This window comes from Macaca mulatta, chromosome 3 (assembly GCF_049350105.2).
Source record: "Macaca mulatta isolate MMU2019108-1 chromosome 3, T2T-MMU8v2.0, whole genome shotgun sequence".
Taxonomy (NCBI): Eukaryota; Metazoa; Chordata; class Mammalia; order Primates; family Cercopithecidae; genus Macaca; species Macaca mulatta.
The window spans coordinates 97,984,832-98,008,960 of record NC_133408.1 but is presented as its reverse complement, the minus strand read 5'-3'; the positions used below and the strand labels follow the sequence as shown (position 1 = coordinate 98,008,960).

General features: G+C 33.5%; 1 protein-coding gene across 1 annotated transcript in view; it reads left to right on the top strand.

The window, feature by feature from the left end:
- ZNRF2 (zinc and ring finger 2) overlaps window positions 1-24,120 on the top strand; it is a 91,428-nt gene extending 67,308 nt beyond the window's left edge. Inside the window, exons 3-5 of the mRNA XM_002803334.4 lie at window positions 9,118-9,223; window positions 15,390-15,469; window positions 19,063-24,120. Of these exons, the coding sequence (XP_002803380.3) occupies window positions 9,118-9,223; window positions 15,390-15,447 (164 nt within the window). The 3' untranslated portion in view covers window positions 15,448-15,469; window positions 19,063-24,120. The remainder of the gene's footprint in view (window positions 1-9,117; window positions 9,224-15,389; window positions 15,470-19,062) is intronic.
- The last annotated feature ends 9 nt before the right edge of the window (window positions 24,121-24,129 follow it).

The window sequence follows — 24,129 nt, the reverse complement described above, 5'->3', positions numbered from 1 at the left end:
ATTTTAGTAACCTGGTCTTTCCATTTGGAAGCTTACAGCATAATTTCTATTTTTGAAAGCCAGAATGTTTTCGTTTTTTCACTGTACTCCCATCTCTAATTAATCCTGCATCTATTTAAGTGTGTTTTCACCCTATTCCTATCTCTTAATTCATCCTGCTTGAGACTTCATGAGCCCTTTCAGTCTAAAATCAAATCTTATTCAGCCTAGGGATTACTTCTAGTATTTATTTGATTATTTTTTGTTTGTTCCTTTTATTCTTCCTGTGACTTCTATAATTTTACTTTTAGAGTTTCTAGATTTGTCCTCTTATGGTTTTATTAATGATTTTTGGTTTCTTTGGAGTTACTTACATGATATTTATTCTAGACCACTAATTCATTATTTGCAGTGATTTTTTCACTGCCTCTGAAATATTAAATTGAAAAATTACAGGTTTTTTAGTGCTAGGAACTTTTACTGCTAAAGTTGTCATCATTGTTGTCTCCTTCCTTCCTGTCTTCCCTCATTTATTCTGCCCCTGTAGTAGGTGCCTATTTAAATTTTTTGGTGTGATTTCCCCTCATCCATCCCTGCATATGCTTACATAGTTAATGATCTTTCTCAGTTATGTAATGTTACAAGTTATAGAATCTGCCATTACCTATGTCGGTCATACTGTTATCTTTTTTCTCAAATAGAAAAAGATAGAATGAAAGTTATTTCTCTTTTGTGAGCCTGTTGGTCAGTAGCTTGTCACATGAAGACTTTTTGTTTGAATTTTGAAATTGTTCCTTGGAGCAGGGAGAGTTTTCATTTTCAGCCCAACCGTGGCTTCTTTCCAGTGCTTTCAGTGTCAGTGAGAGCAGCCTTCCTTCCTGTTCTGTTAGATTCACTCAGGTACTGCAGACTGCTTGGGCAGTTTAAGGATTAGAGGACATTGACCAAGTCCGGTGAAAAAAAATAAACCTTTTTCCAAATCAATGTGTTTTTCACCCTTTCCTTGGAACAATTAAAAAGAAAAGAAAAAAAAAATCCGTGGCAGTGCATGCTTGTAGTCTCAGCTACTCTGGAGGCTGAGGCAGGAGATAGCTTGACCCCAGGAGGCAGAGGCTGCAGTAAGCCGAGATGGTACCACTGCACTCCAGCCCAAGTGACAGAGCAAGACACTGTCTCACCAAAAAAAAAAAAAAAATCACACTTACTGTTTCTTGATTTTCACATGGTTACATTACCTGAGGTTTCAGATGAATCTAGATTTATATTCTTCAGGATCCAGCGATTATTCACAGTTATTTTAGTAGTTTAGGAGCAAGGTAAAGGGGATCAAGAAAGAATTCTCAGTTCATGTTGCATAAGTTCTAATTTAGCCAGAGCTGCTGGTTCTTAGATACTTGATTTTTCTAAATATGTTAGAATTTTATGTTTTGCCTTAATATCTCAGGAATGGACATTTTAAATATTTTTCCGGTTCATACATACTTTTAATACTTCTCCCATATATACTAATAAACATGCAAGCATTTATTGATAAACTTGGCATATTTATATATTCAGCACTTTTTGCTTGAGTGGCTGATACGAACTTCCTGGGTAAAGAAGTTAATACACTTAAAAATTTAAAAAAAAAAAAAAAAAAAAAGGTCTGACTTCAGCTGAGTCACCAAAACCACCAGCAGTCAAAGTGCTCAAGTCAGTGGCAACAACAACCCATTGCTTTGGAGCATTTTCTCTGTTCATTGGCTCTTCACTTGTTGCTTGGTGTTTTCCTTAGTCTTCTGAGATCTGTTGCTTCATTAGTTGTTCAAAAAATATTTATTAAGCACTTACTATGTGCAAAACACTATGCTGCATGCTGGGATAAGCAAAATCTACAAGGTCCCCTGCCCTCATAGAATTTACCCTATTTCTTTAATACAGAGGTGGCAAAGAATTGGCCACATCTGACTCACAACCGTGTTTTATTTTGCTTACACAGTATCAGAAATGTTTTTTGAGCATTTGCAAGTGAGAATATTCATCTGAATATAGGTATTCAGATGAATATACATTTCCACCTGCTTTAAATGTACATCTGGCCATCCTGGGCCTTTATTTTCCCATGGCATTCTACTCTTAACAGCAGCTGCCCCTTTTTGATAGGACTGCATGTACCAGTTTGCTTCCATTCTCTAAAAATCCCTGAAACCAAGACCAAATTCAACAGGCATTTATTGTTACAATTGTGTTATTCTTTTTTCTTATAAAACGATTAAGATGAGCTGCATCTTTCGGCATCTGAGTTTGTGACCCGTGCATACTGATTATGGCCTGCTAATTATCTCACATCCTCTAGAAGAAGCGGAAGAGAAAAAGCCTTACTTACATACTTCACTTTCAACAAAAGCAGTAGTAGATATGTACATTGTAATACTACTCCTTAAATTCATTCTGACAAAATGATATCAAATCCTGATTTATAAATCTAATGATAGTTCTGATGTAACACTTGATATTTATTGTTGCATGTTGTAATAGCTGTGTGAATTGGCATTTTCCAGCTTATTTCAGTATTGCTGTAGTAAAATTTTGTTTACATTCAGCTAACATTTAGTGCCTTTTACATATTTTTACGTTCATTAGATTTTTTTTAATCATCAGTATTAAAGACCGTGTGAGATGTAGGTATTATGACTTGCAATTTATTGTATGAAAATGAGGCTCAAAGAGGTTTGTGACTTGTCCAAAGCTCAAGCCTGTTCTTCTTCCATGAGACTACCTTCATTTGCATTATCTCCTTAGATCTTCATAAGGATCCTAAGAGACAGGTCAAGCAGGTTTTATCATTATTACCATTTCAGATTGCAGAAAACAAGCTCAGACTCCCTTCTTGCCAATAATCACGTACCTAGTGTTCAGAACATACCTGCTCTGTTCCAGGTATCTCGCTAGGCATTTGAGAGGTATTTATTTCTACCACTGCCCTGTGAGGTAGGTACTATTATCCCATTATATTCCAGAATAAATTGGACAAGTTGGAGTTTGAAACTAAACTGTAAATTTTTTTAAAAAATTGCTACGTATTACCCAGATTGCTGGACTCTTATTGCCACTATGAGCCTACATACATTAAAATGTAAACATTTGCCTAATTTTAAACGTATACAGTAATAAGCTTGAAAATCAGATAAGGATATTAGCTTTGTTGTTTTTTCAGGACTGATGCTTTTCTCTCCATAGCGATTGAAGAGAAATTAACCTGAAATTTTACTTTAAAGTATACTTTATTCTATTTTGGTTTGTATTCAGCAGTTCCATTTTTTTTTTCTTATTCATGTGGACAACTCATTTAGGAAAATATTTGTTTAGGCTTTAACAAATCAGTGTAATTGTTTTTAAGTTTTACTTTATTGTTGATTTGTGACAATTAGAGGGCATAGGAAAATTATTTTAGTTTGATTTGATGGTTGGGAAATAACTTGGTAATCTAATAATTTCCTAGACAACTTGTGTGACTACTTGTGACTTGTGAGGTATTTAACTTTATAAAATACTTAATCCTGAGTTAGCTTTTTAAGGTAAGTTAGGAGCAAAAAGGCCCAAGAAAGCTATGTCAAAGTGTGGAGTTAGTGCTCCTTTTGTATATTGTAGCTTTTAGAGTTTCTGATTTGTGTTCCATTTTATTTTAGTTACATTTTCTTGGCGAATTCACCAAATTTCAATTTCCAGAATATCCCCAAGTGTATAAACTTTTTTTAAAAAGTCATCAAAACAAATTTTATTTCCTCCTAAAGAATTAGTCTTAATTTTGCATTAAGTTTCTAACAGTGCAGGTGAAGGGTAGCTACATGTTTAACGATCAATTCTTAGTTACATTTAAACTAGAGAAGCATTGAAAAAGTAATTTTCGGTGGCATCTAGGCAGAGAAGCCCAGATTGATAAACGTTATTCCCATATTTTTATTGATATATTTATCTTACAGTGAAAATGGCAGTTTCCCTTTGTTAAATATCATTTCTAAGCCTATTTATATTTGAGTACAGTAATAGCTCATGGATCTGTAATTGAAAGAATTGTTACATTCTTTTATACCTATAAGAGATAACTTAATATATGAAAGTATTTATTAAAACTTGTGAGCCCCAACTTTTTGTTCTTTGAGTAATTGCTTTTTACTAATGTTGTAAATTTTTTTAATTCTTGATTTTTCTAGGGATTATTTCACATTTCAGCTGCTTTTGTTTTCTACTGCTATCATTGAGGGTTCAAGAACAAAAAATAAGTCTTCAGGTAAAATGCCTGATCCATAATAGTGCTTGGCATTGTATTTTGCTGAAAAGATCATATACCTGTTTGGATGCTTGATCTGAAAATAAAGTTGTGATGATTATGAAATTTTCGCATGAAGTTTCCTTGGCTGCCTAACAAATTCAGTGTTATTTGTTGATTTGGTTTGTTTTTTTGTTTTGTTTTGTTTTTTGTTTTTAAGACTTTTGGCTGTTTGCTTTCTTTTTTTTTCATGTTGTCTTGATCTGCAATAACTATATGGATATGTGCTTGGACCTGCTAAGTATTTTAATTTTGCATATTTGGCTGCTTGAATTTTAAGTAATTTCTTTGGACAATGCATATTTTAAGAGCTTGAGAAGCTGTAAGTGAAATATCAAGTAACAGAAGTTTGTAACTAGTTTATAAATGTGTATTCATTACCCATTATATATTTTAAAGTTTCATATTTTACCAAAATTAAATTAAAAATTCAGTTTCTCAGTTTCACAGGCCACATTTCAAGTGCTGTTTCCAGGCCATATGTGGCTAGTGGTTACCATTGTGGACAGCACAGATAAAAAATGTTTTTTCATCACCCTCCGTAGTTCTGTTGTACAGAGCTGTTTTAAATTGTGTAAGCAGTTAATTGTAAGGTCATTTCAGTTATTTTATCCAGAAGATAAAGCGTGTGACCAGTCTTGACAGCACTTCCTCTAAATATGTAGCTTATTTAAAACTTAGTTGTTTAAAACAGTCCAGTTGCTTTGATATTTGTGTTACTTTAAAGTGAAATTGTTTCTTGTAGCAGAATTCATGAAGTAGGAAAAATGCCAAGGACTTAGTCTAAATTTGAATCCTGACACCAGGACTTACTAGTTTAGTAACTTCTGGTAAGTTACTTTACTTCTTTGAGCCTCAGTTTCCTTATGTGTAAAATGAAGGTGACAATAGTTATTACTTCATAGGATTAACATGTGACTTAAATATGTCAAAAGCACGTTAAGTGCATATTTTTAATCCTTTTAAAATATGGAATGAAGCCAAAACATAAATTAATTAGGCAGCGTCATCTGCTTGGAGTTGTTCCCAACCTGGCAGTTATAATAGGTGCCTAAGTTCGTGATCTTCATGGAGTTATTTGATGACAGTGTTTAATTTTGAAACAAGTGGAATACCAAGATGGAGAGCAAAAGAAATAGGAAGATGACTGACTTTGTTTTTGGAGAGGTGCATGAAGTACTATCTGGTAATAACTAACATTTTGTTTAGTGTTTTTTATAACTTAAAAATTTTTTTCATACAATTCTTTAAAATTTCATCTCTAATATTTTGAGTACCTTTAGCAGAAGAATAAAAGGAAACTTGAGGTTGATGAACATTTTTGTTCGTGAGAATGGAAATTCATATTAAGTTTTCAACTTTAAATCTTAGACTCTTTCTACTTAAGCTATTCTTTGATAGCAATCGCATTTGTGAGGCAGGCATATATTTCAGAATCTCCAGGGATGGGGCTCAGGTACATACAATTTTTTGTTAAATGTTGAAAATGCACCCATTGAAGTGATTCTAGTGCCCACTTCTGGTTAAAAATCATTGCTCTTTTCCAGTCTTTTAACTTTTCTTTTCCTGTAATCAGTACATCTAAATTAATGCATAGATTACATGACTAAGACAAGGCACTAAATTGGTAAGCAATGCGCTTATTTAACATTTACTACTATAGATGTTGAGGTACTGTAGATGTTAAGATGTCTTATAAAGCAACACGTTTAGTTCCCTATTTACAATCTCGCGTGTCTCCATTGATCGTTGCTTGTGGAGGAGGAATCCAGACTAGCCAACTATTGTAGTTAAATCTGTGAGTGTTCCCTTCTCTGCTTCTTTAATATCACTTTTGGCTAGTTAGTAGTCTACCCCAAGATATTCCGGTTCCGAAGTGTGACTCTTAATCCCTGTGGGTGATATCTTCATGAATGTTTTCAACTGGTTGATCTTTAGATTTTTTATCTTTTCCCAACTGTCTTGAAGATGCTTTAGTATCCTGGGTTTAGTGGTATTTCCAGGTCCTATTTTTAAGTATGAATGTATTACATTACTAACAAGTCTTTCAAAATTGTGAAACCTAGTTACCTATGGGAAGGCAAAAGCTCAAAACTTTCCTTTGAATGAAAGTGTCATTATAGGGGTGAGAGAGGGGACTACTCTAGCAAACCCTCAGGTAGGCAAAAATTAATCACATTCCACAGTGAATTTTCAAAACTGAAAGTGTTTTTAAACCTACAAAGACACATTCTAGTGGAAACAAGACTTTAAAATGTGAAAATTAAGCATTTGCTATTTGAAGCTGTAATCATGAGGTTTTGAAGTCAGAGTGAACTATCTTCTAACTCAGAGTTGCTCATCAAAACGCAGCTGATCAGTGGCTACAATATGTTAACATTAGCATTTAATTTTCTGAGCAGAGATTATTTCACTAGAAGCTATTTTTAGTAGACACTAGGCTGTTTCTACACTGAAATCAGTGTGTTCGGGATGTTTTTGTGTACAGGTATACTTTTCTTGAACAGAAAATACAATTCTGAAGTACAGTTCTGATTATTTTTTATTGCTAGGGTTTAAGGGACCTTATCTTTTAAATGACTTTAACCCAGCATTCTGAATTACACTAAAAAGATTGTTTAAAATTAGTACCTGCAAAGCATCTGAGGGATAAGTCTTGTCCCTGTCAATTTTAAGCATTGTGTTCTTAAAATATGTATCATTCTGTTAGTTATAGATAGGCTGGATTTGTCTTTGTTGTACTGTAAATTTTCTTATAAATAGGATAAAATTTAGACCTTTTAAAATATTCTCATCTCAGACTTTGAAGAGCTCTGAAAATGAGATACGTCTAAAATCGATGTTGCATCATAGTTTAATGGAAGCGTTTTTTTTTTTTTTAATTTGGTGGTATATAAAGCTAATGGTGCATATTATGACCATTGATGTTTTAGGTTTGATAAAAAGTGGTGGTTGACTTTTTAAAATTGGTTGTGAAACTTATTCTCACATAATTCTTTTATAAGAATGGTATATCTTTGTGATGAAAAAATATGTAAGTGGTGAGAATATACCATATTACTTGGAATTATAGACCTTTACCAAGTTTTTTTAGTGTTTCCTTTAGATCCTTTTTCTTTTTGTTCTCACTGCTATCAGTAAGATGCTTTACATTAAACTTGTTCCCTATCTGAATCTCCTATTGAAAGATACCAGAACAATAAGAGAAAAATGGAGATCAAGAGGATGAGAAAAGGCATGGGGTGCAGGATGGAGTGGGAGTAGTGGGTAGGATCTCTAGGGCCAAGAGAAAAAAAAACTGGGGAAAGGGAGGGCACTTCAGGGAAGTGGTAATAACATTTTCCATTTATCCAGCTTTGCTTGTCCAGAAATCTTTACCTGCTTAAGTTTCTGATTGTAATACATTAGCCTGTGAGCTGCCCAGTAGTTAGCTGAAATCACTCCTAAGGTATTCAGTCCGTTCAGCTGATATAAACCCTTCTTGCTGAGGCCTTTGCTTATTCTGCAGAAGGTGCCCTGTTACCTCCTCCAGCCTTCTGAGTAAATCATCTCCTGGTAACTTCTCTTATGTAGACCAAATAGAGTCTGTGTTCCCTCTTAATGTGCAGTCTCAAATGAATAATTAAAGGGAAGAACCACTTCTTATAGAATGAATTTTTCTGCAAGGTACTATTACAGATAATGTACACAATCGAATTTGTTGATTGGTTTTTATAGGAAGAATGGGCATATCAAACAAATATATAACTTTAGAAAACTTTCCTGCCTTTCTGTTTCTTTCAGAATTTAGGTAAAGATTGATGCAGTCTTTCCCGTTTAGCATATTTGATTTTTTATTTTGAAAAGCAGTAATTTGTTAATTATAGTATAAATTCATATTGCATGTTCCTGCTTTAGCTTTCCATTCTCTAAACGAAGAACATATACTCTGGAGCAGTTTATCCATGTTCTTCAGTAATGGCATGTTTTGTTCTGCGTTTAAAAAAGAGTAACAAAGTAAATCTGGCTTACATACTCTATTTTAAGCAAACTGCTTTTAAAAATTAAAATTTAGCATTAGAATATAATTTTTAAAAGAAAAATGTGTATTATGAAGAGATTTACCCTTGGAGATTTTAAGCATACCATAGAGTTTTTTGTTTGTTCGTCTGTTTGTTTGTTCATTTTTAAATACCCTGCAGATCTTTTGGAAGCCACTCTAATTAATGCCTGGAGTAGGCTTGGCATTGTCATGGAAAAAGATTATGAAGAATTGCTGCATCCAATTCTGAAGTCATCAAATTTCCAAAAGTCTCTTTCAGAATCTACACAAAACTTTTGATATTCCTTTGCATTTTCTTGAGTTAAGCAACTTTTTAAAAGTCCCACATTCGTGGTGATTTCTTGTACTTACCCAATTTTATTATTTTGTAATTTTTAAAATTATAGTATTTTGTTTTCATGTCTTTTTTGCCACATTACACTGTAAAATTCTTTGAACTATCTTGATCACATTAAAGGAAAAGAAATTCATGGTACAAATAACTAGCTTATTGATAAACTTATAGAGCAAAATCTGCACAACTTGGGTGATTCTGTACTGTTTTTGCTTACTGAAATGCTTCAGTAAAATAGAAATGAAAACGCGAGACACTGGGAGTAAAGGTGAACATTATTCAGTCATTTATGAATAGTATTTCAGATACACGTGCTGAGTTTTATGTATTTCTGATGAAAAGGTATGCCAAGTAAGGTAGAATCACAACTTTTTATTTATTAGCATTCACATAATTCTTTTTTCAATTTGATGGATAATTTTATTGCCCTGAATTCATTTTATCTTTCTTCAGAGGATGTACTGAGTAAAGATGCTGGGGAATGTGCAATATGCCTTGAAGAATTGCAGCAGGGAGATACTATAGCACGACTGCCTTGTCTATGCATATATCATAAAGGGTAAGTTCACCAAGTTGGTATTAGAGTAAAAGATTATTCTCACAGTTTCTAACATTGTAATTAGGGCTGAAAAGGAATCTTCATTGAAACCACCCCCTTCCTGTCTCACACACACTTCTTAAAACTTAATGATCTTTTTTCTCTACTTGAACTAAGACTTGAGCCCACATCTGTTTGTATCCAAAAGGCTACTATTTTTAAAGCATGTGCTATGACCCAGCTGTTGTCCATAGCTTCTTAAATAGATTATCTCATGTAAGCCTTGTAACCATTGCATTTTACAATTGAGGAAATAAGCTAAGGGGCAGTATGGAATTTCCTCAAGGTTACAAGGCTAGTAAATGGCAGAGCTGAGATTCCAGTAGATTTGGAATCTGCTTGACTCCAAAACCTGTCTGCTTTCTCATATGGTCTTCTTGCTTTTAGGGTGATACAGAAAAAATTGGGGGTTAAAAAAAAGTTTAAGGTAACCACAAAAAGAAAACTATAACTTTCAACCTGATGAAAATACGGTACTTAATACTTAAAGATAGGGTGGGGGAAAAACTTAGAGAAAACAGAGTAAATAAAACAAAATATGGAGACAAAAATATATCCAAAGATATCAGTTATAATAAATATACATAGAACAAACCTACTAGCTGAAAAACTAGTGAAAGGTTGGGATAGATAGTTGATAACACATTTAAACATAAGGATACATAACATTTGAAAGTAAAAGGATAGACAACTATATCCAGGCAAATATTAACTAAAAGAAAATCTGCAAAGCTAAACTAGTAGTATTAGACAAAGCAAACTTTACAGCAAAAAGCATTATTAGGGGTAGAATTCCTATAGAATGACAAAAAGTATATGACATTCTATTTTTATGTATCTAATAACTCAAAATATTTATAAAACCCTCAGACAAAACTGACAAATTTATCATCAGAATGGGACATTTCAATATACCTTTCATTGAGTCAAGCCACATACACAAAAAATGAATCAAGACCTAGAAAAATAGAGCAATGCAGTTAACAAGTTTGATCTAATTGATGTGTATACATATTTGTATCTGTGCCCATCAATTAATTAGAGAATACATATTTTTCAACCACACATGAAGTATTATAGACATTGATCATGTCCTAGACCATAAAGTAAATCGCAGCAAAGTACAAAGAATTGGTGCCATATAGGATGCTGTACACTGACTACTATTAGATGTCACTAATAAAAAGGTAAATAATCCTCATAAATACTTTTGAGTAACTTGTGGATCAAAGAAAAAATCATCATGGAATGCAGGAAATACTCAGAACTGAATTACAGTGATATTTTTGACAAGTACCTAGAGTGATCCTCAGAAGGTTCATGTTACAGTAGAAAGAAAGGCTGAAAATCCAATAAGCCAAGTTTCTTACTTAAGAAATTAGAAAAGTAACAGCAGAATAAACACAAAGAAAATAGAAGAAAATAATGAAGATCAGAGAAGAAAATAAATTTTAAAATGACATACTAGAGACCCACAAACCACCAGTTGGTTCAGAACAGGATTGCCTCTAGAGGGAAAAAATGAGGAATGTGAATTCAGACGCAGTAGAAATTAAAAATAATGAGAAAAAAACAGGCCTGTAGAGACAATGCAACAATGAATTCTACCAGATATCCAGAGAACACCATGCTAACAACCTTAGATTCTTCAAAAAAGTAGAAAAAGATGGTTCTCCCGTTTATTTTATGAGAAAAGTATAAACTTGATACCAAACTCAGGTGACAGTACAGGAAAGAAAATTAGGAAGCACTCTCATTTATGAACATATATATAAAAGTCCAAAAACATATCAACAAACCCAACTCAACAATAACTATCTAACAATATATATCTAAAATAATGCCTCATGACCAAGTTGCATTTATGCTAGGAATGCAAAGATACTGTAAGATAGAAAATGTGTAGATGTAATTTACTACATTAACAAATTAAAGAAACATTAACTTAATAAATGTGAGAAAGCTTTCAGTAAAATTCTATCCTTGCATATTAATGATTTAAAAATAAAAGCTAACAATAAATACTGGATAAATTATTAAAATTCATGAGAGTTCAACAGGGTTGCCGGATATGAGATCAACCTATGGAAATAAGTTGCATTCATATTGCAACAAGAAAAAAGGAAATATATCTTAAACTATAACATTAATGTCAACAGAGACTAAAAGGACTATAAGGCGTATTAGGATTAAATTTTATAAAAGATATATAAGACTTTAGATAACATTTGAAAACTTTATTGAAAGATATAGGCAATCTGAAATAAATCTGGACATATACCATACTGTAGATAGGAAGACTCAGTGTCATAATGATGTCATTTTACCTCAGATTGCTCTATATAGTTAATACTACCTAAGTCAAATCTCAACTGGTTAGTTCATGTAATTTGACAAGTTGCTGCCAAAACTACATGGGGACCAACGAGTGAAGGGCCAAGAACAGTTAAGACACTCATGAAGAAGAACACCATGTTGGTGGAACTTGTCATGTACAGATTTATTATAAGACCATATTGATTAAGACAGTATGGAAATGGCACAGGTGAGCCAGTGGAACGGAATGGAGTCCATAAACACTTGTGCCTATCTGGAGAGAAAGCATAGCATGGGAGTTAAGAGCATGGACTTTGAAGTCAGGACACTCAATATTTGAATCCCAGCTCCTCCACTAATTCTCTGTGTGATTTTGGTCAAGTTAGTTTTTTTCTCTCTCAATTCATAAGATGAGGACAGTAGAAACAACTTCATAGACTGTAAGGGTATAAACGAGTGCTGACACATACATAATAGATGCTATATAAATGTTGAATAAATGAAAAAAATTGATTTGCCAGAGATGGAATTACAGTATAGGAGAGAAAGAATGAACTATTCAATAAATGGTGCTGGGATCAATTGGTTATTGATATGGAAAAACAGTTGAGTCCTTATCTTGCATTTGAAATAAAAGTCGATTCTAGGTTGATTAAACACCTGCCTCTGAGAACCAAAATCTAAAGTGGTGAGGAAAGAAAATAGTGGAAATGTTTTTGACCTCTTGGTAGGGAATTATTTTTTTGTCTGGGATACACTTCTCCCCAAGAAATAATTTCAAGATTAATAAATTTGGCTCTATTAAAATTTAAAACTTATTTGTTTCATGACACAGCAAAAAAGTGAAAAACTAGACTTTATACTAGGATTGTTTTTCAATACACATAATAAAAGAGGTTTGGTATTGGAAATAATATTCTCCCTCTATGACTTTCTGTAATGCACTGAACTCATTGCAATTGGTAAATGAGAGAGTGAAGACAATATAATCAGGATCTTACTGGTTCTACCTAAGATTTTCCAGCACATTAATGTTCTGCTTCATCAGATAACAGCTACAGTATACTCATCTCCCCGTGTTCTTACTCTTAGTTTAGTTAGACCATGGGCTTTGTTGTGGAGTCCTTATTTCACAGTTCTCACAATTTGTGCATTAGCTTTTTTCTTTGTAACTCAGCAGTCTCAATCCTACCTTAATCCTCTTTCTGTAAAGCTAACTTCACCATTTAAAAAAAAACATATTTACAGTAGTGTTCTATTTATTGGGAATGAGCATGTCTTTGTTCTGGTGATAAAATTGTGTTATTTGAGTAGTCTGCCTTAAACCTGACTTTGCCCCCAAGCCCGGTTACTTTTAGCTTACAGTTTTGTGGAAAGCAGTGTTTGTCAAAAACCTGTATATTATAACTGAAATACCTGGATAATAGTTTCCTAGAAAACTATCAGTCAGTTCAGAAAAAAGGACCTTCCATTGGCCAATAAATAATATAAATAGGCATATTTTGTAGATAACTCTGTAATAGCTGTGTGGAGTACATATTCTACAACTCAGTAATTCCACCTCTGCATGTATGCCCTAGAGAAACTCTTGATCTTTTGCTGTAAGACAGTGCTACTATTCAAAGTGCAAGTCCAGAAGGCAATAAGGAGTTTCTGCCAGTTAAGTCAACACTATGCTTCTTTCATTGAGAAAGCTTTGCTGTGATTTTTTTAAGTGATTTGAAACAGTGTGCTTAATGAGGAAATTAACTTGTATTTGGGCACAAACTCCTTATCTCAAAGAATATTCATAGCATCATTGAAAATATCCATCAGTAAAAGAATGTATATGTAAATTGTGTATATTTATATAATGGAATGCTGTGCACAATGAAAATGTAAAAACAGGCCACGTGTGGTAGGGGCTTATGCCTATAATCCCAATACTTTGGGAGGCTGAGGTTGGTGGATCACCTGAGGTCAGGAGTTCAAGGCTAGCCTGACCAACATGGTGAACCCTTGTCTCTACTGGAAAAAAAAAAAAAAAAAAATTAGCTGGGTGTGTGGCAGGTGGTGCCTGTAATCCCAGCTATTGGGGAGGCTGAGGCAGGAGAATTGCTTGAACCCGGGAGGCGGAGTTTGCAGTAATCCGAGATGTTGCCACTGCACTCCAGCCTGGGCGACAGAGCAAGATTGTCTCAAAAAACAAAAAGTGAAAATGTGAAAACAAGAGACTTACTAACAATTGCAAATCTCAAACTGTTTTAAACATGGAAACAGTACTATATGTTGTTTTAGAATATACGCATATATAGTTATATAGAGTAATAAGATGCCTAGGAATGAAAAGTACCAAATTGAGGATAGTGCTTTCCTGCTGGGCATGAGAGAAGGTAATATAATCATGTAAATAACAAATAAATATAGCTTAGAATGGAACATAAGTAGATTGATAGACATTTATGTGAAGAGGACCTGGAGTTTTAAATGATTACTTTCTCATGATGAGCCAGAATTACCTGGTTGTAAAATAAGGAGTACTCATGTTAGATTGCAAATAGATAATATTCAGATATATTATGAATTAACACATCTGGAGTATTTTGTTTGATTCTCAGAATTTCGTTTTAAGAGATTTTCTGGTAGACACAATGGAACTTCCAGGGCCAAGTGGTAGAGAGCAGGCTGAAAACAACGTCTTAAGCCAAACTGGTATATATTTAGAGAACAAAAGTTTTAATGGCAACTGAAATTCAGATATTTGAAAGAACCTGTTGATGTGGTACTCTACCTTTTTTCTTTTTAATTTCATCTATCACTTTTCCTACCAAACCAACCTCTCTGGACATGAGGATGATAAATGTTAATTTTGCCCTTCAGTATATTAACCAAGCCTTGTTGCTTTGCGGCATATCCAGATTTGAAATATGTCACCAGTGAAAATGTTGAACAGGTTGAATCTTGCTTGGATAACTTGCTAGCTGTTAGGAAAGTAATAGCTAGTTACTAGACTTTGATTTTGTCATCTGTCATGGTACTGTGAAACAGAACTTTCTACCATAATGGAAATGTTCTATATCTATGCTGTCCCCTAGAGTAGTCATGAGCCATGTTGCTGTTGAGCGCTTGAAATGTGGCTAGTGTGACTAAGGAACTGGATTTTTAAATTTTATTTAAATAAATCTTAAATTACCAGTATGTGGCTCTTGTCTACTCTGTTGGACAGTGCAGATCTACAATGATGATGATCATATGCACCCTAATATTTAGCTTCTAATAAAATAAGATCATGAAATACTTCATAAATGCAAATGGTTTATGGTATATTTATTTGTGTGTATATGTATTACATGGTGAGCTAGAATTTAAATATTCAATAATCGCATATAAATATAGGTTTAAAAATGATGAAATATTGGCAAGGATTAAAATTTAAAAGCTGTTTTTTATTACATTTATAGGTGACATGAACAGCTTGATAATGTGCATAAATGAATAACTGTTTTGAAAAGAGATATTATCCGAATTTGTCATTCAGTTTTGAATATTAGTAAAGTGCTAGTTCTTCACATTATCTTTTGGAAGTAGTTCCATTTGAACTTTAAAGGACTTTATAGCATATTTTTGCAAAGTTTTTTTTCTTAATTGCTTAGAATCAAAATATAATAAACATTCTTATCTGTTACTTATGTATGCCAAATATAATTTAAAATGCTGATTTTTTTCTGCAAAAAATATATTAAAGTCAAGAAGTAAGTATTTTTACTGTGACTGTCATGATATACATAATTAGTATAAGTATCTCAATTTTTCTGGTTTTGTTCCTTTCTAGCTGCATAGATGAATGGTTTGAAGTAAATAGATCTTGCCCTGAGCACCCTTCAGATTAAGCATCAGCTTCCTGTTTTATAGGTAATTTTTTTGTAATTACTTTTTGAAGCATTAGCCCAAATTATACATTCTAAACTATAATTTTAATTTATTCATTTACTCATTGAGGTGCATGAGTGTGTGTGTGTATGTTTCAGACACTTAGGCTACTGCATAGAAAACTTACATTAAAAATATTACATAATTCTAATTGTTGGCTGGGTGTGCTGGCTCATGCCTGTAATCCCAGCACTTTGGGAGGACTCAGGCAGGTGGATCACTTGAGGCCAAAAGTTCAAGACGAGCCTGGCCAGTGTGGTGAAACTCCGTCTCTACTAAAAATACAAAAATTAGCCAGGCATGGTGGTGCACACCTGTAATCCGAGCTACTCGGGACGCTGAGGTACAAGAATCACTTGAGGCCGGGCGTGGTGGCTCACCCCTGTAATCCCAACACTTTGGGAGGCCAAGGTGGGCGGATCATGAGGTCAGGAGATCGAGACCATCCTGGCTAACACAGTGAAACCCCATCTCTACTAAAAATACAAAAAAAATTAGCCGATCCTGGTGGCAGGCGCCTGTAGTCCCAGCTGCTCAGGAGGCTGAGGCAGGAGAATGGCGTGAACCTGGGAGGTGGAGCTGGCAGTGAGCCGAGATTGCGCCACTGCACGCTAGCCTGGGCGACAGAGCGAGACTCTGTCTCAGGAAAAAAAAAAAAAGTCACTTGAACCCAGGAAGTGGAGGTTGCAGTGAGCCGAGATCATGCCACTGTACTTCAACCTGAGCGACAGAGCGAGACTCTCTCAAAAACAACCAAACCAAAAAATAATAGTTCTAATCATTTAGTATTATTATGTGCCAGATGTTGTTGTAAGCATTTTTGCATCTGTTAGTAACTCATCTAATTGTTACAATAACCCTTTTGAGCTCAGTACCATTACTATTCCTATTACACAGATGAAGAAGTTAAGTATAGAGAGGTTAAGAAACTTGACTTTTCAAGGTCAGATAACTAGTTTGTTGATGGGGATGAAATTTGAACCCAGGCATTCTGGTTCCAAAGACTGCTCTTAGCAATTTCACTCTTTTTAGGTAGGAACATTTTCTTCCAAAAGTCGCATCATAAATTTATTCATTCAATTTAATCATTCACTTTTGTATTTTTAGCATGTAATAAAGTGCCTGTCTATATAGTAGGCAAAAAATAAAGTTGCATTTTACAACCGAAAAAAAAAAAAAAACTAGTTTTGTTCTATTGATTTAAGTTTTTCGTGGTTCTGCATTATCTGAAAATGTTTCGTGAATTGAATGCTGACCTCAATTGGGTATTTTCATAGGCCTTTTTTTTCACATTTCATAAGTACATCAAATTGACATCATTTAGCTTTGAAAAAATAAAGGTTAATTGCTATCTTCAAATATATGAAAAGCTTTTATGAAAAGACTTGCAGAGATGATAATAAAGCATTGGATTGTTATATCAAGGCAGAGCATTTTGGCTAATCCTAGAATTAGCTAAATTTCATGAGTTAGAGTCTCTTTGTTCAGGGACTCAAGACAGTAACAGCAGACTTTTCTGGGAGGCTGAGACTGATGGCAAGGAACTAGACCAGATGACATCCTGAGGTCTAGTCCTGTGCTGGTCCCCCCATTTCCTTTTATTTCAATAACTTATCTTAAATTTGAGAATAAAAGTGTTGAGGTAATAAACACAGTCAAGGAATTCTGTTACTGTATTGGTGGAAGATGATTTAAGAGTAGCAGATTAGAATATTGACAGAGAAGATTTGGGATAATAGCAGCAATAGCACCTGAAATGAGAACTGCAGTTGAGTCTCATAAGACTACGCATGTGCATGTGAAATGTGAAAGCCTTGGTAAACTGTAGAGTACTAAAAGATGGTCAGATTTTAACCTTTCCTGTGAACTTACTCAGAATATGCCTTGACACATTTAAAATATGAATTGAGGCTGAGCACTGTGGCTCACAGTGTAATCCCAGGTTTGGGCGGCTGAGGCCAGAGGATTGCTTCAGATAAGGAGTTTGAAGCTGCAGTGAGCTATGAACACACCAGTGCACTCCTGCCTGGGTGACCGAGCAAGTCCCTGTCTAAATAGATAAATAAATAAATTGTGAATGGAAGTAAGAATACTGGGTAAGAGAAGTATAGTGGTGGAGTGGTATTTTGAATATATGTGCACATATGTTTTTATTTCACCATAGAAAAGGTTTGGAATGCCTTCATTGTCACCTTACGTTTGAGACAAAAGGAAACTGTGGCTAAAATTATAGAAGCATTGTAAGGGAAGTACTGAAAACTGTTGCTAACAAAATGAAATTTTTGTCTTAGTATTTTACATGTCAAAGTAATACATCTAAATCCTTCATCTATAGGTAAAATTTGTCTTTTTATTCTTTCTTAGTGCATTTTGGGCTGCTGTAACAAAATACCTTAGTTGAGTAATTTATACATGATAGAAATATAGTGCTTACAGTTCTGGAAGCTGGAAAGTCTAAGATCAAGGTTCCAGCCAGTAGATTTGGTGTCTGATGAGGGCTCATGCCTCATTTATGGCACCTTCTGTGTGTCCTCATGTGGTGGGACAACAGTCTCCCTCAAGCTTCTGTAATGATACTGACTGCATTCATGTGGTCAGAGCCCTCATCACCTAATCATGTCCCAAAGGTCCCACCTCTTAATACTATAGCACTGCAGATTAGGTGTCAACATAGGAATTTTGGGAGTACACAAATATTTAGACCATAGAGCTGATAAGCTGTTTTTTGTGAGGTGGAATTATGTCGTATACAATTTTTTTCTTTCATCGGCTGAATTTTTCCTTTAGTGTCACAGTGAGCTTATGGGATATGTGGAGCATACATCTCATCTCATAGCTGAAATGCATATGTCTGTTGGTCTTCAATAACATTTCCATTTTCTTATGTTACATATGAGTGTTATATTTGCTTATTTGTTTGTTTTCATATATAGAACCTGAATTTGAAACTAGCCTACTACATGCTCTGTTCATCAGGTGTGTACAGAAATCTGAACCAATGGAGTCTGCTTCTGTGGGTCTTGAAGAGTCATTTTTAAGAATTTATAGACATGGAATATCTTGACTCTTGTACATTTTTGCTTCTGTCCTGACCTTATTTATCAAGTGATACATTTTTGTATACATTTTAATAGTCCTAGATTAAAGGTATATGGGTTTGAGGAGGATTCAGTGTTGTTAAAACATTTTGTAAGGCACTATGTAGCCATAAAGCTCAACGTTTTCGATATCCTTCAGCATAAGAATTTAACAATCAACCCAAAATAGAGAGACATGAATATTTGTGGTCTTAATTAGTTAGAAAATTGCTGTACTTTTTTTGGGATTTTTAGTTACTTAGGAGAAATATTTTAAAACTCCGTGTGTGTGCATTCTTTACTTGGGTGTAGTCCTTATTGTGAAAGGGGGATGACTTCGTTATGTATTTTTTGTGACTAAACTTTAATTGGTCCTTCTGTGTCTTAATCTGTTCTTCTCCAGATCACTGGCTTTATGAGTTTTCAGAACAGTAAGTAAGGGTATGAAAACTTACAGTAACTAAAGCAATGTTCATGGAGAAATCTATTTTTACACAGGTTTTCTCGTCTTTACAAGATGCTTGAAAAACCAAGAGGATATGAAGATCTGTCTCTGGAGAAACAAAAATGCAGGCATACTCAGCCAGAAATCTGAGTTTTGTGGGACTTGGTAATACAGAGATGGACAATCATACTGGGGTAAAAACCCTGCTGAAGAGAGGACAGTGACCACAGAACTCAGTGTACCAAACATGCATACAAAGGACACACAGGGATTTTGAAAATGCTGCATATCCCTTAATAGTCATCTACATAGGGTAATACTGATAAACATTTTGTATTCAGATGCCAAAGTTAACTGATTTCAAAGTTGATTTACTTTTTATTGAGTTCTCCAGAGCTGCACAACTAGTTATGTTTTGATTTGTTTTGTTTTTCAGTTTGGGGTCTCTTTGTTTTCCCCAACATAATGTTTCTGCATTCATCTGTTCTTAAATTGAAAAACATATAATTTACTTCTTATAAATTAAAGTGTTAAATGTGAAACCAAGAAATGTAATCAAGCAGTAAAAACATTCTCTGAATGTAGACCATGATCTCAAGTTCTTCCATTTTTTTCCCCCAAGAGTGGAAAATAGACTTCTACATAGGAAAGCTAAAATATGTTAATATTTTTAAATTAAAGGTTTAATATCAGAATGCAGTCCAAAGAGCAAATCACATTACATAATTACATTTTAATTAAATATAGAATATTCTACTGAATTGCAATTTATTAAATATTCTTATCCTCTTAAATAAAACTGCTCAGCAGTTAATCAGCAGTGAATCATCTTGCAGCTATGCAACTTAAAAAAATACAGATTACCAATTTTAAGTGCTGCCAGCTAAAATAACTGTTTTAACGGGTATCTTTTGTTTGTTCTTTTCATGTAATTATTTTATTGTGCTTTGCATCTCCAGGCAGTTCTCTCAAATTTGGGTAAAATGTTCAGCAGGCTGTAAACTTAAGAAAAGGGTAAAATAAAATTTTCTGGAGTAAAACTTGGAATAATTTGAGGGAGATTTTATATACCTTAAAAAATTGTAATTTAATTGGGATGCCAGATTTATAACAATTTGCATCTTTAATTTTCCAGATAATCTGGAGGTTAGCATTTGATAAATGATTTTTTTTAAGTAGATATGAAGATTTTGTTAATTTATAATTTATTCATGTGTTATTACTGTAATTGAAAATGTTATAGACACTTTTAAATTCAGTTTGTATAGAAAGAAATGTGTTAAACAAAATTATGTTAATAAATATTCCCACATAATACATCTGAATGGTTAAAAATACTGGAAGAGTTGTCAGGGCTACAATAGTGAATGTCTTTTTTTTTTTTAATATCAAAAATATCGATAAGTAGGTTTTGTGTTTTCAACATAGGGAAAATGTTATCAGTGACTAGGTGGTGCACTTTACTTGGTATAATTGAAAGTTGCACAGTAAGTACTGTTTCCTTGTTTTAATCTTCCTTTACTCCTAATGTATTTAAGAATTTGCTGTTTTATTTAACGCTGCTACTCTTAATCTTCTCTAAACTTTTTCCCCTACTTTTTCTGGCTTCTGTTTCACATTTTTTAAAAGGGCAAGTACAGGAGCAACTGCTGCTACCCAGAAAAATTTGTGTATTATAAATAATTGAGTTTTTAATTGCTTTTTGTATGATTCCAGATCAGATAACATTTTCCCTGAAGTTATGCTGTGAAATGCCTTTTGTTATGCTGCAATTGCTAAAGGAATCCAAAACCTCCATTTTGACAGCTGAAGGCACAGTTTAATAGGTGCTTTTTAACTAGTTATGGAAAATATTCATCCCTTAACGAAACAATTCTTTTTCTGATTTTTTTCTGTTACCATGAAGTCTTAATTTGAATTCATTTTATTTCATGTTTTCGATTTTGTAAGCTTTCATACCCTCCTGCCCAGCCTCCTCAAGTAAAACCTCTTAGAATGTGAATAATTGATTCATTTTCTATTACTGGCATACTGTTGTGATGAGAATTGTTTTGTTGTCTTCCATTCTTAAAGGAAGAGATTTATTACAGCTGTGAGGATTAACTATATTCTCCTGGAAGTTGATTTTGTGATAGGTTAATGCAAAAGTCATTGCAAAAACTGCCATTACTTTTGCACCAATTTAATAGTTCCGTTGTTTACTTTCTAACCTATATTGGCTTAAATTCACTTTTTAGCCCCTCTTTGTCATAAGGTTCTGTGCTGCATTGCTACAATAGAAGCTCCTATGGTTTTAAAGAAAGTTCAGTGCTTGTCAGTGTCAAGTGCTACTTGATTATTATATTTGTCTGGAACAGTATTCACTTAAATCTGTTTATAGCAATCCCTTTTTTGACAAAATTTACAAAGTTGACATTTTTACTTTAAATTCAATCTCTGTCAGTGACTTCCTAAAAAGAACAACTTAGAAATTGAGGGAAAAAAATGTTTTTAAAGCCCAAATGTTCCAGTTTTTATTCAAAGTCAAAGTCGTTATTCTGGAAAATACAAGTAATATTCTATATAATGTCACTTAAAATATTTGTAAATTTATTATGCAAACACTGAATAGTATAAGTAAGATATAAAATCACAATAGATATTTAAATACTAAGCTGAAACTACTGACAACTAATTATTATGAGGGAGACAATAAAGATTGAAAGCCTAGGTTATCAAGTTGGTTTTAGCTTTCTAGAATCTTTGTAAATACTCATGTTCAAATAAGATCACACATGCATATGTAGAAAGCAATATGTTCTGAAAGTTCACTTTAGTGCCACTGTTTGTCCATAATGGATTTATTGCCAATTTTGAATCCTCACCTTACTTTGATCTGGCTTTTTTTTTTTTTCCCCCTTACCAGAATGTTTAGGAGAAAGTAAAATTATTCTGTTTTACTTTGGCTTTTTGCCAGAGATACAGACTAAGCATAGTCTTAATATGTGTTTTTCAGATCTGGTTACAAGACGGATTATAGATTGTGTTTTAAGAGCAGTGTTGTAATTGAAATATAAATAACGGCATAACTTTTTTTGTGTTAGCAAAAACAACATTAAAAAGGTTATGTTACATAATATGTAAGTTTTGGTTTCTTAGTGCAACTCTTATATTTCTTTTAAATGTTACGTAGTTATTTCAGTTTTCACTCTAGCTACTTTACTAAAATGTAGCCCCCAAATAGCCTCAGCATATCTGCCATATGTATTTCAAAGATTACAGTCTGAATGAGTTAATGAAAATGGCAGGTTCCTTTTCAAAGTTTGTTTGACTCACAGCCATATTGCTAAGTTTGGGTATAGTGACGTTAAAAACAGTCACTTAAATTAGTGTCTTATAGCAAGATATACTGACATTGTTTTAAATGAAAAAGACTGTAAATTCATTGTAAATATTACCTAACATAAGAGTGGAAGAGGGGAATTTTTTAAAAAATAAGCTATATTTGAACAAAGCATGAAACTCTTGTTTTAAAATTTAAGAGTAATTGAATTTACCATCTAATTGACATCTGTACTGTGCATTGATAGTAATATCCAAATCATCTTATTCTTTCACTGAGGAAGTTCTCATATAAATCAAATTGCTGAGAACTATATAAAACTACATAGAGGTAAATGGTGCTTATTAAATATGAGTATAGTTTGTTACTTGCTGGAAGTCTTCTAGTTCATTTGGACCATTTTCTAACAATTTTGATTGATCCTGAGGTGAGCTCAGTATCTATTGGCAATGAGTGGTTAAATGTGAAGTGCCCTTGTTCAGTGTCCCTTGTTCTTGTACAGGTATTTTCTTAGTTTAAAAAAAAAAAAAAAATTCTAGCATGCGAACATTTGTCTTTGGCCTATTCCCTTTTTTCTGAAGTGTGTAACTTCTGATTTTTTCTTTGCTGTGTTGTGAATAACAGTAGTTAAATTCTCTGTTTTACTATCTACTTTTCTTTTCTCCCCAGATCTTTTCATTCTAAAACTAAATTGCTTGGTTTTCTTTAGAGGAAATTGCTACGTGGTGTGCTCATAGTGATTCATATTCAAGAATAGCTGATAAACCTTTCTAGGTAATAACTTATCCAAACAATACTTTGAGTATCATATTTTGTGAATGCCTTGCTTAAGCTAGGAAACTGAATATTCTTTTTAAATCATAGAATTCCTGTATTAAATGTGAAGCACACAGTCTCCAAAGTCACCTGATTCTCTGTGGAAAATGAAAGGCACTGAAGGAAACCAGATATGTTAATACTTAGTTTTAGTTGAAAATGCAACATTACTGTACTTAGAGCGGGGGTTGGTTTATTTTTAGATATTTAAGCTATCATTAATTTTAGACCAATGGCTAATAATAAGAGCGATTTTTGGTTGCTCGTTTATGGAGAGACAAAGAACAGCACGGCATAAACTTACATCACAGAAATAAATGAAAAAATTTAAGTGATAAAATTGTGTTTTCTATGAACCAGCATTGTATATGAACCAACATTGTGTTTCTTAGCTCTGACCTGAACAGTGAGGTACCTCAGGACCCCTAGACTTGGCACTAGAAATGACAGAGTTCTCCTGTTACTAAATTCTCATGCCTTCCTTTTCTGACGTAGTAGGTTGAAATTGGTGGGCACTGATGATTTATGTTTGATAAAGTTCTGCTTGTATCCTGTTACTGGTAATTCTGGTACCAAAATCTCAAAAGGTTTGATTATTAGTAGCATTTTGAGTACCTGTGTTCATATAATACAGTTAGCAGACCCTTATAGAAGTCAAAAGAGATTTTGGAATTTGGTGATATTGGTCTTTATAACACTAGCCTATTACATTTTCTTTCTTTATAATAACTGTTTATGTGAGTTTCATTGAAAATCATGGCTCTATTGCTTTATTCATGGTTTCCACAACTCTTTCTGTAACACCTTAATTTTCTCTCTTAGGTATTTTCCTGTTAAGTAAGGTATCAAAAGCATCAATCACAAGACAGAGAAAATGTATTAGGAACAACTTGTATTAGTATATTCTAAACTGAAATGAAAAAGCTCATTATTCCTATTTTAATAAATAAAACTCCCAAATGATCTTGCTAAATTATCCCAT